The 15,383-nt window shown below is 56.7% G+C and overlaps 1 protein-coding gene across 1 annotated transcript in view; it reads right to left on the bottom strand.

The window, feature by feature from the left end:
* Positions 1–2,751: 2,751 nt before the first annotated feature.
* CAMSAP1 (calmodulin regulated spectrin associated protein 1) overlaps positions 2,752–15,383 on the bottom strand; it is a 56,190-nt gene continuing 43,558 nt past the window's right edge. Inside the window, 8 exon segments of the mRNA XM_079705995.1 lie at positions 2,752–4,565; positions 8,029–8,147; positions 8,738–8,853; positions 10,299–10,401; positions 10,696–10,904; positions 11,023–11,159; positions 12,287–14,645; positions 15,231–15,315. Coding sequence (XP_079562121.1) covers positions 4,263–4,565; positions 8,029–8,147; positions 8,738–8,853; positions 10,299–10,401; positions 10,696–10,904; positions 11,023–11,159; positions 12,287–14,645; positions 15,231–15,315 — 3,431 coding nt within the window. The 3' untranslated portion in view covers positions 2,752–4,262.

Below are 15,383 nucleotides of genomic sequence, written 5' to 3'. Positions count from 1 at the left end.
ATTGTTTCTTGCAAAAATGGAGACTAGAGAGGTTTATCAGTTCAACTGAAAATAACTGCTTTAAAAAAAACCCAAACACACACTTTAAATTTAAGTCCTGACGCTTCAGCCTGCCTAGCAGTGCTGCTGACGCCTTCTGGATGCTCAGAAACTCCCATCACAGGATCCTGACCTGGATGAGCAAAGAGCACGCATGGTCCAAGGCCATCTGAGCCCCCATCTCAATGCCTGGTCCTTGGAGCTGCAGGCTTGTCCATTTAACCAATCACATCATTACAGCGTTTCAAACTGTAACCTTGGAACGTGTGCGCAGCCGAGGCCCACAGTAATGGCACCTCAGCATTCCCAGTTCCAGACAATCAGTCACCAAATGAAAACACAGGCCCAGAGACGTGACTCCAAGGCCAAGATTGCTAGCTTCTGACCTGCGTAATAGCACCAGCCTAGACTTCACTTTTATGGGAAAGTCGGTTTTTATGCTGTTGCTATTTCTTTGCACCAGCAGCGACCCCAAATTCTCATTGCCAAGAAAGGGTTCCCGTGAAACAAATCTTTCACAAATTACATCCGGGCTTGACGACGTGGAGTTCAGGCTATAATTTTTACTACGCTTTGTTCAATTATTCATTCCCACTGTAAGTGGCTTTTCCTTGCTATTTAGGAAATTACTTGGATACGGTAACTTGCTCTTTCTAAAGAACAGAGAACAACGTAAGGAGTGGAGATCACCCCCTCCTAGATGAGCACAGGGAGGGGTAGGGAGACAGAGGGGCCTTGCTTCTTCCCAGGGCAAGTTCTGCCCCCGAGATCGCAAACGGTCCCCACAGCTCCGGCCTTCGCACGGAGATGCAGTCAGGGACGGCCCAGAGAAGGCTCCAGACCACAGCAAGGTGCCCCCAACCCCTGCAAGAGGCGGCCTGGTGGGATGCCACCCAGACGCGTTCTGCTCCCCGCCAATGCTGGCGGACTTGGCCGTGACTGTGACGCAGAAGCGCAGCCCATCCTCCCCACACGCAGAGCCCCCACCAGAAACGAGGGCCATGAACTGGGAGGGGGCTGCCTAAAGCCGCTCACTGCCGCTTCTCAAAGGCCAAACCGCGTTTCACAGAGTAGGTCAGCATCAATTAGGAAAGGCTGGCTAAGTTCATCTTAACAGGAAATTTTATTTCAGGTACTTTTCCCCCCAAGTAAGAACTACCGTTTCAAAAAATAAAAGTATAACCTAGGGACTTCCCTGGCGGTCCAGTGGTTAGGATTCCATGCTTCCACTGCAGGGGGCGCGTGCTCAATCTCTGGTCGGGGAACTAAGATCCCACAAGCTGTGCAGTGCAGCCAAAAATAAATAATAAGTAAAAGAAGATAACACACACAAAAAAAGTATAACCTAGACATAGCTTTGGAATTATTCTATTTTTCAATTTGCCAGAGCAAAGAACATAGTTTGGGTCCAAACACACTACTCTGCAGTGACGTGCAAAGTCAAGTCAAAGGACACACAGGAGGGCTTCCCTGGTGGTGCAGTGGTTGAGAGTCCGCCTGCCGATGCAGGGGATACGGGTTCGTGCCCCGGTCTGGGAGGATCCCACATGCCGCGGAGCGGCTGGGCCCGTGAGCCATGGCCGCTGAGCCTGCGCGTCCGGAGCCTGTGCTCCGCAACGGGAGAGGCCACAGCGGTGAGAGGCCCGCGTACCGCAAAAAAAAAAAAAAAAAAAAAAAAAAGGACACACAGGAAAGACAGTCCGTCTCTGGTGTGTGCGAGAGTCCACCCCCCCCACCCCGCCATGTACACACACTCACGCACACGTGTGTGGGGATAAGTTAATACATCTGCACATATATTTGTAAAATATGGGGCTCACTCACTGCAGTTTTATTTGGGCTCCTGGGATCCCAGCTCACCACCAAGGACTCATACATGAACCTCATCATGTGCTCAGCCATTCAGGCAACGCTTTCTTCACCAAGTTAAATTCTAAACGGGTAGACAGGTGGCTGGTCAGAATGCTGAGAAGCAAGGAAAGACGTACAACCCTCCACCGTAAGAACACGACACAAATATGCAGGTGCCCTGGAAGGCGAAACAGTTACAGAGAGACCTACAAGGCAATTAACGACTTTACCACCATCAAAGCCAGAGAGGACTGAAATCTCCACCACGAAAGGGAACCCCGCATCTGAAACTTCCTGGGACGCACAGGGGGCCCGAGGGGAGCATCCGTCCCCACGCCCCGAGCACTGGTTCTCACCGGCTTCACGAAGGGCACAAAGCACCACATGCGAACAACCTTCACGACGCTCCACAGGCTGACTGACTGTATCAGAAAACCCAGAGTTCACCCAGAACTTTGGGAGGAACGAGATTTCCAGCACTGGGCCGGCAGTGCCTCTAAATCTTCACTGAAAACAATCAAATTCCGCTGACTTCAACAGGACTGTGTTATAAAATGACAGAGAAGTTGTCACACGTCTTGTCTGCATAAAGGAAGAAGTTGGAAAGCGTCCCTTCCCTAGAAGGATGTGATTCTCTAATAAAAGGGACGTTAGTTAACTAGAGACCACATGGAATTTCTCTACAGCAAGGAGCTGGGGACACTGACCAACAAAACAAGTCACGACAACCTCACGCAGACGTGATCATAAAAAGCAAATTAGTTAATTACTTTATTACATTTTAGTGCTTTCTTAAAATAAATATAATAATATAATATCAAACATACAGTGAGAAATAAAGCACACGTGTGAACGGCATGGTAACAGGAAAGTTCACTCAGGACTGTTTAATACTCAGCACTGGAGAAACCGCACAGCTTCGTTACCTATTTACAGACAGAGCTGCTGGCTACCGATATATACAAACCCAACCGGGAGAGGGCAAGGCCCTGCCGTTTCTGTACCACGTTCCCTCCATCCTCACGGACACAGTCCACTCACCTTTTCATTGAAAATTACCAGTATACTTGTCTTAACTGTTTCTCTCCACTGATCTTTAGTTTTTTTCTGCAGTTTGAGATAGATTCAAGTAACACTCCCGAGAAAACATGTGCAAAACTAACATATGTGACTCCAGAATCTTCCGGCAGTCGGGTCAGCTGGTCAGTTGCACAGGTGTCGGCAGACTTCCGGTGCCGTGTGGAGTCTGGGCAGGAACGTCTGGTCCGGAGGAGCACTAGTGACTGTCAGGACCACCGTGGAGAGAACCCAGAGCATTCTGCTGACTTGGCGTTCCGAGACAGCTGCAAATAACCCCTTTAATTGTCTTTAAGCAGGCGACACAACAAAATGCTCAAACTAAACCGAGATCCGCACCCTTACTGCTCTTCCAGAAGCAAGAATCAGGACGGGTGAGTGATGACATGATAAAAACACTAAAAGAACTGTCAGCGTAAGTGCATCACCTTTTAAGAGAAACATGCTCAGAGTGAAAAAGATTCTGCTTTACCAAAATCTGTCTTTATTAAAGTGAACAAATCATGAGCGCACTATCCCAAACGTAATGAACGAGGGCTGTAATTGGCTCAGCTTCCTATTTTCAACTAGGCAAGCACCAGCAAGAGTACCATTCACCATCCTCATGATTGCGTGTCGGCGAGAACCCCTCCGTACTTGTAAACGTTATTTTAGCAGAAAACAGACTTTGCAGATTTCAGTGCTTTTAGTGAACTGGTATTTTCAGTAAACTTTTTCTGAGCAGCAAGGAACAAGAATTTTTTTCAGAAATCTTAGAATTGGATATAAACGTTGGCAGTAGACACAATCAATAAATATACAATTTCTCAAATGAAAACGATTTCCCCAACACGAGCTCCTTTCCTACAGACATTCAAAAACCCTGACCCAAGATCGAGTCTCAGTCCTATAATCTCGCGAGATTACAGCTGGCCAACAAGAGGGGTGTCAGGTCATGTGCAAAAGGGGGTGAGGTGAGAGGCAAGAAAGCAAAGGAAATCACTTTTTAATTTATACCGAAGGAGAACTTCAAGTAAAAGGAATCCGCTGCCTGGAGCTTCTGGGCACGCACCCCCCGTCTGGGAGCCTCCGCGTAGCGGTGACCACGGCGGCCGTGAGCCGCTGGAAACGGAGCCGAGTCCTCAATCCGGCTCCACCTGCCGTCCTGTGTGCTGGGACCTAAGGGAGGGTTTTCTCGTGTTGTCTAGAAGCCTCTTTGAAAAAGGTCTGTGATTTTGCACACTTCGTACCCAAAAGGATGAAAATAATACATATCGAGCTGGCCGGCGCGTCCTCGGACTCCTGCCGCACCAGGGTCATTTACGAGTCTGTGTCTTCTTTGGCACCGAGGGCCGCTTGGGCTGCCACAAGTGGTTGTGAATGGTGAGCGCGTCCACACTGACGGACATGGTTTTGGCCGGGATCAGGTTAAACTGTTTTCGGTCTGAGCTGTATTTATACAGTTTGTCGATCATCTTCTTGGTGATGCTCTTTGGCCCTGTGCCAGTTAGTTTGTAGATTTCTTCAGTGTCAGGATAGTAGCAATAAAGTGCCCTGAACTGGCAGCCAGCATCACGAAACAGTATGATGTAGTGATTCGCGTCACACTTCTCCAGCTCCTGTGTGGAGGGAGTGAAGGAGGAGAGACAGGGAATATGAGACCCCGCCCCCCCACCGCAGTCATACCGCAGCAGCCACCATCCTGACCAGGAGGCCCGCGGCCAGCGAACCGCCCACCCCGGGGCAAGCTTTCTAGGACACAAAGCTCTGGGTTATCCGTTCAGTGGAGCACCATCTACCACTGAGATTTTACTTCAGTCCAGGTATCCAAGGAAAAAAATACTTTTAACATTAAGTGAAAAATCACAAGAAAAGACGCTCGATATCATTAGCCATCAGGGAAATGCCCATCAAAACCACAATGGGGGACTTCCCTGGTGGCGCAGTGGTTGAGAGTCCGCCTGCCGATGCAGGGGACACAGGTTTCAGCCCTGGTCCGGGAAGATCCCACATGCCTTGGAGCAACTAAGCCCATGCGCCACAACTACTGAGCCTGTGCTCTAGAGCCCGCGAGCCCCAACTACTGAGCCCGCATGTCACAACTACTGAAGCCCATGCACCCAGAGCCCGTGCTCCGCAACAAGAGAAACCGCCACAATGAGAAGCCTGCGCACCACAACGAAGAGTAGCCCCCACTTGCCACAACTAGAGAAAGCCCGCGTGCAGCAATGAAGACCCAATGCAGCCAAAAATAAGTAAATAAAATAAATTAAAAAAAAAAAAGACAAAGTTCCATTTAAAAAAAAAAACAAACCACAATGGGGGGTACTTCCCTGGTGGCAGAGTGGCTAAGACTCTGCACTCCCAACGCAAGGGGCCTGGGTTCGATCCCTGGTCAGGGAGGGAACTAGATCCCACACACATGCCGCACCTAAGAGTCCACATGCCGCAACTAAGACCCAGCACAACCAGACACATAAATATTAAAAAAAAGCCACAAGGGGGTAGCACCTCATGCCCACTAAGCTAGAGTCAGACAGACAATAACAAGCGCAGGCGCTGGTGCGAAGAAGCAAGCACTCATTTTCCGCTGGTGGAGGGGAGGTGACACAGCCTCTGTGTCGGCCAGTCAGTCGGCCAGTGGTTCAGAATGTCACACAGAGTTACCATGCGACCCAGCAATTCTTCTCTCAGACACTCGAGAGAGAAGTTAAAACACGCATCCACATAAAACCTGTGCACAAACGTTTACAGCCACACTATTCATAACGGTCAAAAGTAGAAACAACCCAAATGCCCATCAACAGACGAAAGGATAAACAAAACGGTCCAGCCGTACACCGGGAAGCTGTTCAGTCACAAAAAGGAATGAAGCACCACACTCGCTACAGCTCGGAGGAGCCTCGGCGACATGACGCCGAGTGAAAGAAGCCACCCCAAAGGCCGCCTCGGGTGTGGGTCCCTTCGCGGGAAGTGTCCAGAAGAGGCAAACACACAGAGGGGACCGCAGACCTGGGGGGCCGGGAGCTGGGGGACGAGCGCGGGGAGCGGCTTCGGTACAGGACCCTTCTGCGGGGGGCAGGTTCTGGGGTCAACTGGTGATGGCCGCACCCCCTGGGAACAGACTGAACAGCCCTGAACTAGCGCTGAAGGGGGGGATCTCACGCTGCGTGAGTGACCTCTCGGTAGCACTGCCACAAGAGAACCGGAAGCAGGCGCGACCGTCAGCACTCGTTACAGCGTCTGCCGTGCCGTGTTCTCAACGTTAAGAAATCACCAACACAAAAACATTTTAAAACAGATTCTCCTCGTGCCTGAAAATGTCTAGTTTCGTTTTCTACCCCTGCAGCTCTCTGAGTGTGGGCCAGGGTTCCTGACACCCTCTCCGGGTCTCTGCTTACTACCGAGACCCGTCCCACAGTATCCTGAGACGTCATCTGCCTCGTCACCCGCCCCTCAGGGTACAATGTCATCGTCCAGCGGCCACGGGACCGTGGTCTGTAACAGAGAGACTCGGGAGCGGGTCATACCCAGCTGTCTTCTACGTAGCCAGGAGCTAAAAAGACTCGTATGATGTAAAACAATGCCGCTCTTCTCACTCTGGTTTTGTTTTAGAAAACTGTAATTTTTCACAAATAGATACTATTCTTTTCAGAATCTAACAGGCTTGTTGTTTTTTAAAATAAACAAATATATTTATAAAATTAAGAAGAAAAAGCAAAATTTAAAGCTGCAAGTATAATGCTGATTTCAACGACATAAAAACTGTGTAGACGTGAACAGAACTAGAGGCGCACAGACACACCCAGGCCCCCGGGCCCCGCCCTCCGCAGGCTCCTCACGGCCCCGCCCCACCCTCTCGCCTCTCGCGCCCGTCCCCGCCGGCAGCCGACATGGCCGCTCAGGAGGCCGTGGCTCACGGCCGCCCTCTGCCCACAGCTGCATTCACCCCCTCACCCAAGGCAAAGCCAGGTCCCCTTCGGCCCACAGAGGCCCGACTGGAGCTGCCCCGTGACCTCTGACCCCCAGCTCCCCGGCTCCAGCCCCAACCGGGGGATCAGTCCCACCTGGAGCCCGTGAGCCTCCCCAGATCTGCGGGGCACCCTCCCCGCTCCAGGCCTCTGCTCAAATGACACCTTCGAGTAAGACCCACTGACCGACCAGCCTACTGGCCACTGCAGCCACCCTCAGGCCCGCGTCCGGCTCCCCTTTCACTCTTTCCAGACCGCGGCCAGAATCAGCACCACCCACTTTTGTAAACAGGTTTTTGGGGACCGAGCCGCCCTCTGGTCAGGCCATGGCTGTTCTCACGCTGTGACAGCACGGATGAGCAGACCCGCCGGCCTCCAGTGTTTCTCGTGCGACTGCTCTGTCACGGGGCCGCCTCGTGCCTGGGACCGTCGGCTCCACAGCCAGGCCTTTGCGTCTGCTCCTGGACCAGCCCAGAGGCTGGAGCAGCTCGGTGACACGTGAGTGGAGAGGAGCCCCGTGCCCCGCACGGTGCCCCGAGCCAGAGCGTCACTCAGGTCACGGCACGCAGTCCTGACCTGGACCCTCCTTCCACATCTTCTACCCGCTGAGGCCACCACCACTCAACGTTAGTGACCGAGGGCTGCTGCCCCCGGGGAGCAAACAAGTCAACCCAACGGGACAGAAACGACCAGCATTTTGCCCCGAACTCCCACTTCTCCAGTGGCCCCAGCTCAGAGCTGGGGTCCCTCCTGTCTCCACCCGACACCACCTCCGACCCGCCCGCAGACACCCTGCCCTCGACACCAAACTAACTCGAGAAATCTCACCCACTGCCTGTGGCCCACCCTGGAGGGCCTGCCCTGGACCCCCAGCCCCAACCCCAGCGCAGCCCCGTCCGTCTCGCTGGTCTGAATCCCGCTCTTCCGCGGAGCCGTCCCAACCGCGAGGGCCTGGGACACGAGTGTCCTGCGTGTCGTCACACACGAGTCACACACGTGCAGGACAGCAGCCTCACGTGTCAACAATCAGGATTCTCTCCTCTAGAAAGACCCCTCCTTTATAAACACCCTTATTCTACATAAAAAACTGGGGGTGAAATTCGATACTTGCCTCTAATATTGAATTCTTGTGAGGTTCATTCACCTTTCCGGCCAGACAGCAATGGGATATAGCATTGTGAATAATTGGTTTGTTTGATTTGCTGCTAGGCTCCTTAAACAGCTTGGGACCTACGAAAAGCAGGCCAAGATTTGCAAAATTATTATGTACAGCGCGCGCGCACACACACACACACACACACACACACACACACACACACAAACAGCTTGGGACCTACGAAAAGCAGGCCAAGATTTGCAAAATTATTATGTACAGCGCACGCGCGCGCACACACACGCGCGCGCGCGCGCACACACACACACACACACACACACACACACAATGAAAGGCAACAATTTTGTAGAACCAAGCAGCAGGTAGGCTGAATTAAGGATGTTTGTAATTTTTTGAAAATGGGAAGTAATAGCCACTTCAAATCTATGACAGAATTCTAAGTTACAGATTTTAAATAAACTAAGGAAAAGACTAAAGTAAGTAATAATTTATTCCCTTTCTAATTTGGGTTTCTTTGATAAAAAGAAAAAAAGAAACCAAGCAACAGTAATTTTTAAAAGCCTAAGGTTCCAAAGTGCCCAGGACGCCATAGTGAGCCATGGGCTGTGCAGACACAAGGGCACGTCACCCACTGCGCCCGTGCCCCGCCCCCCCCCCACCAGGACGCAGCCGTGTGCCCGTGCCCCACAGAGAGGGAGGCTGTCACCTGTGTACTCGGCCACCGAGGCAAGGGAGGACGCGGCGGACGCCGTCTCCCAGTCTCTGTCGGTGCTCCTGCTGGGGTTGCGGCTCAGGATGGGCAAGGCTTCCAGGGACTCGACTCTGCTGGGGAAGAGGACGGGGGCGGGGCTGGGAGGGCGGCGGGCACGCCTCCTCTCGCCCGCAACTGGCACCGGCTGGCGGGATCCCGACCTGAAACGGGCCAGGCTGCACCATCGGCACATGAAGGGCCATCGGCCGCGGCAGGAGGCTGGCAGCAACGGTGGGGTGCGCAGCCGGGCCGCTCCCCGGAGAACACAATGACAGACTCGGGGCAAGACACAAAGACCCCACCCGCCTCGGGCACCAGAGTGACCTCATCAGGGAAGGTTCGCCCTCACGCTCAGCCCTGCTGGCGTGGGAACCAGAGGACCCGGTTTGGGCCAACTGCACCGCTGCCAGACAAGGGACGGGGCCCCGGGAAGGAAGGACGGGCAGAGAGGGCCGAGTCCAAAACCCCGGCAGGTCTCAAACGACTCTCCAATCCCTGGCAGGCCTGAGCCGCATCCCTGCAGGGTCGTCTCTGCTGAGCGGGACACAGACGCTCATGCAAGAGAGACAGGTGCGGGCACAGTCTGAATCCAACCCTGGTAACCGACCGCCTGGACAAAATTCCAACCAGAATTCAGAATCCCTGGGAGGTGTCCTCCACAAAGCCCTGGCCACAAGAAGCCACCGGACGTGTGGAGAGGCAGGACAACACTCATGATAAAGGACAGGAGGGGACCCTGCCTACCAGGAGGCCAACCCCAGCCGTGGAGGTGGCCACTGAGGCCCGCGGGCAGACGTTCAGGGCCATCGGCAGGGTCCCCAGGCCTCCGCCCGAATTCCCCCTTAATCACAGAGGGAAATTCTCCAGCACCCGTGGGAAAAGAGCACCTTAACCCAAGTCAAAGTGACACACACAACTGGCTGCACTGAGAAAGACGCATCCTCCTCTCTGGAGTGTTCCCGCCAAAAACACACAGCCTGGACCTAATCCTGGGAAACCCACTGGGGGACGGGCAACAAAATAACTGGCCCGTACTCAGCAGAAGCGTCAAGGCCCAGGAGGACAAAGGAGGGTGAGGGCCTGTTCTGGACAGAAGGGACACAGTGACTCAGGGCGACCGTGGTCCCGCACGGGCCTGGGCTCTCAAGGACACTCCGACAATCGGCCACGGCGGGCATGGACTGGGGACCTAACGGCAGCACTGGTTTGATGACTGTGGTGACACAAGACAATGTCCTTGTTCAGAGAACGTACGCTCCAAAGCGTTTAAGGATAAAGAGGATGTCACCAACTTACTCGTCAACGATTAAAAACGAAAACGCGTGCAGGGCTGGGAGGACAAGGGGACAGAGGACAAACATGTCGAAACGCTTCACTAACTGGTGAACCTCGGTGCAGGGCGGTTAGCTCCTGTGACATTACTGCCACGGCCCTGGACGTCTGAAACGGCACCAAAATCACAGCGACAGAACCACTGCCCACAGGGTGCCCCGCTGCACGGCCCCCGGCCCCTTACCGCTGGGAAGGCGTGCCCCCCGAATGCACGCTCTCGGGCTCTGTGGTCGCTGCGGAGGCCAAGGACAGGCTGGAGCCCGACTGGGCCCGGCTCAGGTCATCCGCTGCCAGAGACAAGACAAGACGAGCTTTCATGACACGCGTGTGTGGCCCGCCAGCCACCTGTCCAACAGGAGAGAGAGTCGGGGGCCCGACGCCAGCGGGACGCCAGCGGGACGCGGGCCCCAGGCTGGGACCCTCCCCACGTGCACGGCTCCCACCACCTGAGCACCCAGCGCTCAGTCCCAACCTTCCCTTCTGTGCAATGGGAGAGCCCCCTCCAGCCCAGCCTCACGGCCTCGGGAGAACTGCAGTGGGCAGGGGCCGCGAAGGGGGAGGGCCCCGCGCCGCTCGCTCACGTGGAGGGGTGCTCTTGGGCCCCAAGTCGCCGCCGGGCTCCTCCCGATGCACGGACTTGGGCCGCGGCTTCCTGGGCCTGGACTTGGGCTTCCCCAGGCCCTGCTCCTCCAGGACCTGCTGCTGCTTCCGCCGCAGGTACTCCTGCTTGATGAGCTCGCGCCGCGCCTTCTCCTCCTCCTTGCGGATCCGATCTTCCTCCGCTTTACGCCTGCGGGAAGGAGCGGCCAGGACGTCCGGTCACGCCAGCGCCGCGCGCGGGAGGGGACGACAGACACGGCGGCCACGCCGACCGCGCGTGGTGCCTGCCGGGCCCCCGGGCCACCTACCGCGCCTCGTCTCTCCTGAGCTCGACCTCCACCTCCAGCTGCTGCCTCCGCACGCGGGCCTCCTCGGCTTTGCGCTGCTGCTTCAGGAGGAAGGCCGCCCGCTTCCTGGCGAGCTCATCATCCGCCTTCTGTTCGTCCTGCAGGGCAGACGCCACCTACAGCGCGGCCGGGCACGACCCCCGCTGGTCCCCAGCACTGCCGCCCCCGGCCCTCAACGCACCCCAAGAACGTGAGACGTTCCCTGCTCCTCGTAACTGAAGGGTGAGCGAGCGTCTCTTTACAGACGCCCGAATACAAACGGGGGCCAAACCGCGCCCTAGAGAAGCATTTACTCTGCTGGCACCAAACTCCATTCGCCTTAAAAACTGCACTCGTAGGGGCTTCCCTGGTGGCGCAGTGGTTGAGAGTCTGCCTGCCGATGCAGGGGACACGGGTTCGTGCCCCGGTCAGGGAAGATCCCACATGCCGTGGAGCGGCTGGGCCCGTGTGCCATGGCCGCTGAGCCTGCGCGTCCGGAGCCTGTGCTCCGCAATGGGAGGAGCCACAGCAGTGAGAGGCCCACGTACCACAAAAAAAAAAAAAAAAAAACTGCACTCGTATCTCCACAACAGGAGCCAAAACCCAGATGGGTCATTTGTCTGTTTCCAACTTAAGAGCACAAACGTCAGGCAAAGGCCGTGCGTGTCTCGTGAGAAGACGGCCCTCACAGCTCCGGGGTGTGTCAGCCACCTCCTAAGCGCCAGGACAGAAGGAGACGCTATCGAGACAGAAAGGAATCTCACAACTCACTGCTCTCTCCTGAAGGAAACGCTACAAGCAAGGCACTCATAGAAACAAAAACGTTTCCTCAAGTTTCTACACCCGCCGGAACCCTTAACAGGGTGAAGCAAACCTTGGCCCAAAGGCCAAGTGCAGCCCGTGACCTGTTCTGCAGAGCCTGCGAGCTAAGAATGTGTTTTCACTCTTCAACGGTTGGAAAACCATCAAAAGAAAAACATTTCGTGACACACGAGAACGAGTCAGAACTCCCATTTCAGGGCCCAGGGCCCAAGGTCAAGCTCTGCTGGCGCACAGCCAGGCTCCCGCAAGCAGGTGCTCCCGGCTGCTTAGGGCAAGTTGGGTCCTTGCGGAGACCACGTGGCCACGAAGCCGCATGCGTCTCTCCCCAGCCTCCACAGAAGAGGTTAGGTTCTCTGTGACGCCCTCACTAGGCCAGAGTGGCGTGCCCGCCCACCACGTGACACAGATGCCACCAGCGCTTTACCTTGAAGAAGAAGCCGACCCCCGGCTTCTGGTCGCCCTCGCTGGCGAGGTCCGCGGAGCTGTGGCGGCCTTCCGTCGCCCCGTCATCGTCGGGGGCCTTCAGGTCGGAGAGGTCCACCTCGATGAGGCTAGCCTTGCCCCTCGGGGGCCCGTCCAGGGCCGCGCCCCCCTCTCCTGGCCCCGCCCCCCTCACGCCGTCTTCCAGAACCTCCCTGAAGCCCATCTGTTCCGAGGTGACGCCGGCATCCCTGGAGGAGGGCAAGACAAATGTCCGCTGGTTGCTCTCATCGTGGAGCCTGTAACCGGCGAAGCAGCACTCCTCGTGGGGGTCACTCCCGGGGTCGGCAACCCCGTCCCAGCCCGGGTCAGAGGGCGTCCGGGGGGAGAAGGACCGTAGGCGAGGGGCGGCCTCGACCCCAGGCGTGAGGGCCTTGCCCCGGGAGGAAGCCTGCGCCCGCTCCTTCGGCACCTTCAGCTCAGCCGGTCTTCCCGAACGGGAATTCCGACCCGCACCGAGACGAGGGGGCTTGCGGTGGCCGGCCAGTGCCGTCGGAGAGAGCGGCTCGACAAAGTGGATGGCCCCCTTGACCTTCGGGTCCTGGGAGTTGTTCCTGGGGCCTGGCGTGGGTAGCGTGGGGGACGTGAGCAGCAGCTGCTCCTGCTGCTGGGAGATCCTGAGGATGGCCTGCTGCAGCGTGCTGATGGTCTCATTCAGCTTCTCAATGGACAGGTCGCACTCGCCCACGTCCACGCCCACGTCCACGCCCTCGACAGCCTCCAGGAGCACCGCCGACAGCGCCTTGCTCCGCTCCAGCTCGGGGAGGGCGGCGGGGTCCTTCCGTGGATGCTGCTGGACCAGAGCCAGGTCCTCTCCGTCCAGGTCGGGAGGCCCCAGGAGGTCTCCCCGCCCCTCCTCCTTGCCGAGGAAGTCTCCCACCCGGGACACGCCGCCATCGAAGTCGTCCCCATTGTGCTGAGAATGCCCCCCCGCCGAGGCCCTCAGCGGCCGAGGGGTGGCGTCGGCCCGGCCCCTCCTGACCACATGCAGAAAAGCCGCCTTGCCCAGCTTCAGGCGCTGCCGTGCCGACAGCGCCTCCACCTTCTTCTTCTGTGCCTCGATGGCCCGGCGCTTCTCCTCCAGCTGCATGTGCAGCTGCACCAGCTCGGAGGCCAGCAGGCTGGCCCGGTCTGCGCCCTGCCAGCCGGGGCCCTGCTCGCCCCTCGGCGTCCACGCGGCCGGCGGGGCGGGGCAGCTCTCCGAGGCGTCGGGCGTGGTCTTCCGGGAGCTGCTGGTACTCGACTTGCTCTCACAGCTGTTGAGCCGGTGAAGCTTCCTCTCGGCAAAGCTGGTCATCTTCACGCTCCCGCTGGCCACGGAGACGCTGCTGAGCTGGCTCAGACACGGGCTGGAGCGGCCACTGGCGTCGTCCTTGTCCTCGTGCTCCTTCACTTTCAGGTCCTCCTGCAGCTTCGCCGATTCCTCCTCCCCAGCATACCCGGCCCCCGCCACGGGGCAGTCCTCGCCGGCGAAGTCCTGCTCGGCTCCTTCCAGGTCTGCAACGTCCGAGTCGGAGTCCTGCCTCAGGAGGGCCCAGGCCTCCGGGCCAAGGGTGCTGGGGCTCTGCACACAGCTCGCGGACAGCCTGCCCTCCATGTCCTCGTCAGCTCTGCCCACGTGAAGGAAGAAGCCGTCAGCTGGCTGTCCCTGAGATGGCAGGTTGAAGATGCCGCCGGCCGGAGGCCCGCCGCGGGCGTCCCCCACTGCCTGCGGCCCCGCCTCAGTGGGCGTGGGGTCGAAGCCCGTGGGAAGCTCTGAACAGGAGATCGGGGTGAAAGTCCTATTCAAGTCTCGACTGACGTGACCGCCGGGCGTCTTCTTCCGCCCAGGAGGCTGGTGGCCCTCGCCGGACCTCCGGGACGTGAAGCCCCTTGGCCGCCCCTCTCCACACTCGTCCTCCTTGGTGACCGCCTGCTTCTCCTTGGCTGGCCTGAGCACGGCCGGCATCAATGGCTCCAGGAAGAAACTGTCGGGCTGACTTTCTAAGGCGTCCGCCAGCCTCTGGGGAGACCTGGCACTTGCCACCCGGCCGGGGTCAGCACCCTGGTGAGTCGCATCCGTCCTAACGACGGCCAGGAGCTCCTCGTCCTCGTCCTCGATATCGACGTTGTTCAGGAGGCTTTTTCCATCGGTCCTGAGGGCTGCGGGCTGGGGCTGGTTCTGCGGGGTCAGATGAATGACACTGGATGCCAAGCTGTCCTTGCTGATGGAGCGGGCCAGGCTGACGCTGTCACCGGAGCCCGGGTCCACATCGCAGCTCGCAGCGTGATGGAGAGCAAAGGGCGCTGGCTGAGACGCAGGCCTGCAACATGGGGAAAGAAGCCACTGCACACGCCACGTCCCCACGAGAGGCTATGCAAGCTCGTGGGTGACAAGAACGTGAGCTAAGAAGAGAGAATCCAGATCTTACACGCGGGAGACTTACAAAAACCCTCTCCCAGGCCAAAGAAAACCGGAGAGCCTTTCAGTCCAGCAATTCTCGGACACTCTGGCCCAGCTCCCCTTAAAGATGCTGAGGATCCCAAAGAGTTTTATTTATTCATCAATATTTATCACTTTGGAAATTCAAGCTGAGATGCATGAGCAGTGGCCATATTTTCTAAAACAGACAAGTGCAGAGTGTAAAGAGTGGTACCATTCACATTTCTGCAGATCTGACATCTGGTTGGATGCTTGTGTCTGATCTGATTCAACCTGCTGTGATCCCACACTTCGCGAGGCCCTTAGAACGGGAAAAGTAGTGACAGCCCAGTGTTATCACGGATATAATTCTGACCTCCAAGGGACTCCGTGGGCCCCAGGGGTCCTTGCACCACATCTGGAGCACTGCTCTGCTAGACTAACGAGCATTTCAAGTAGAAATGTATTTGCAACGCGGACAGGTCACCTGTGTTTTTTTTCTGTCCAGGTTACTGACGCTCCTCGGGGCTGACCGTCGACTCGGGTTAAGGAATTAGATCGGTGTCGCTGGTCTGCAGTTTGGAGGAAACAGTTTATGTTCAGCATTAAGTAACTGATTTTATATCACTTGAAATTCTTT

This window comes from Hyperoodon ampullatus (genome assembly GCF_949752795.1).
Source record: "Hyperoodon ampullatus genome assembly, chromosome: 6".
NCBI lineage: Eukaryota > Metazoa > Chordata > Mammalia > Artiodactyla > Ziphiidae > Hyperoodon > Hyperoodon ampullatus.
The sequence above is the reverse complement of the archived record's forward strand: the minus strand, read 5'-3'. Positions and strand labels throughout refer to the sequence as shown.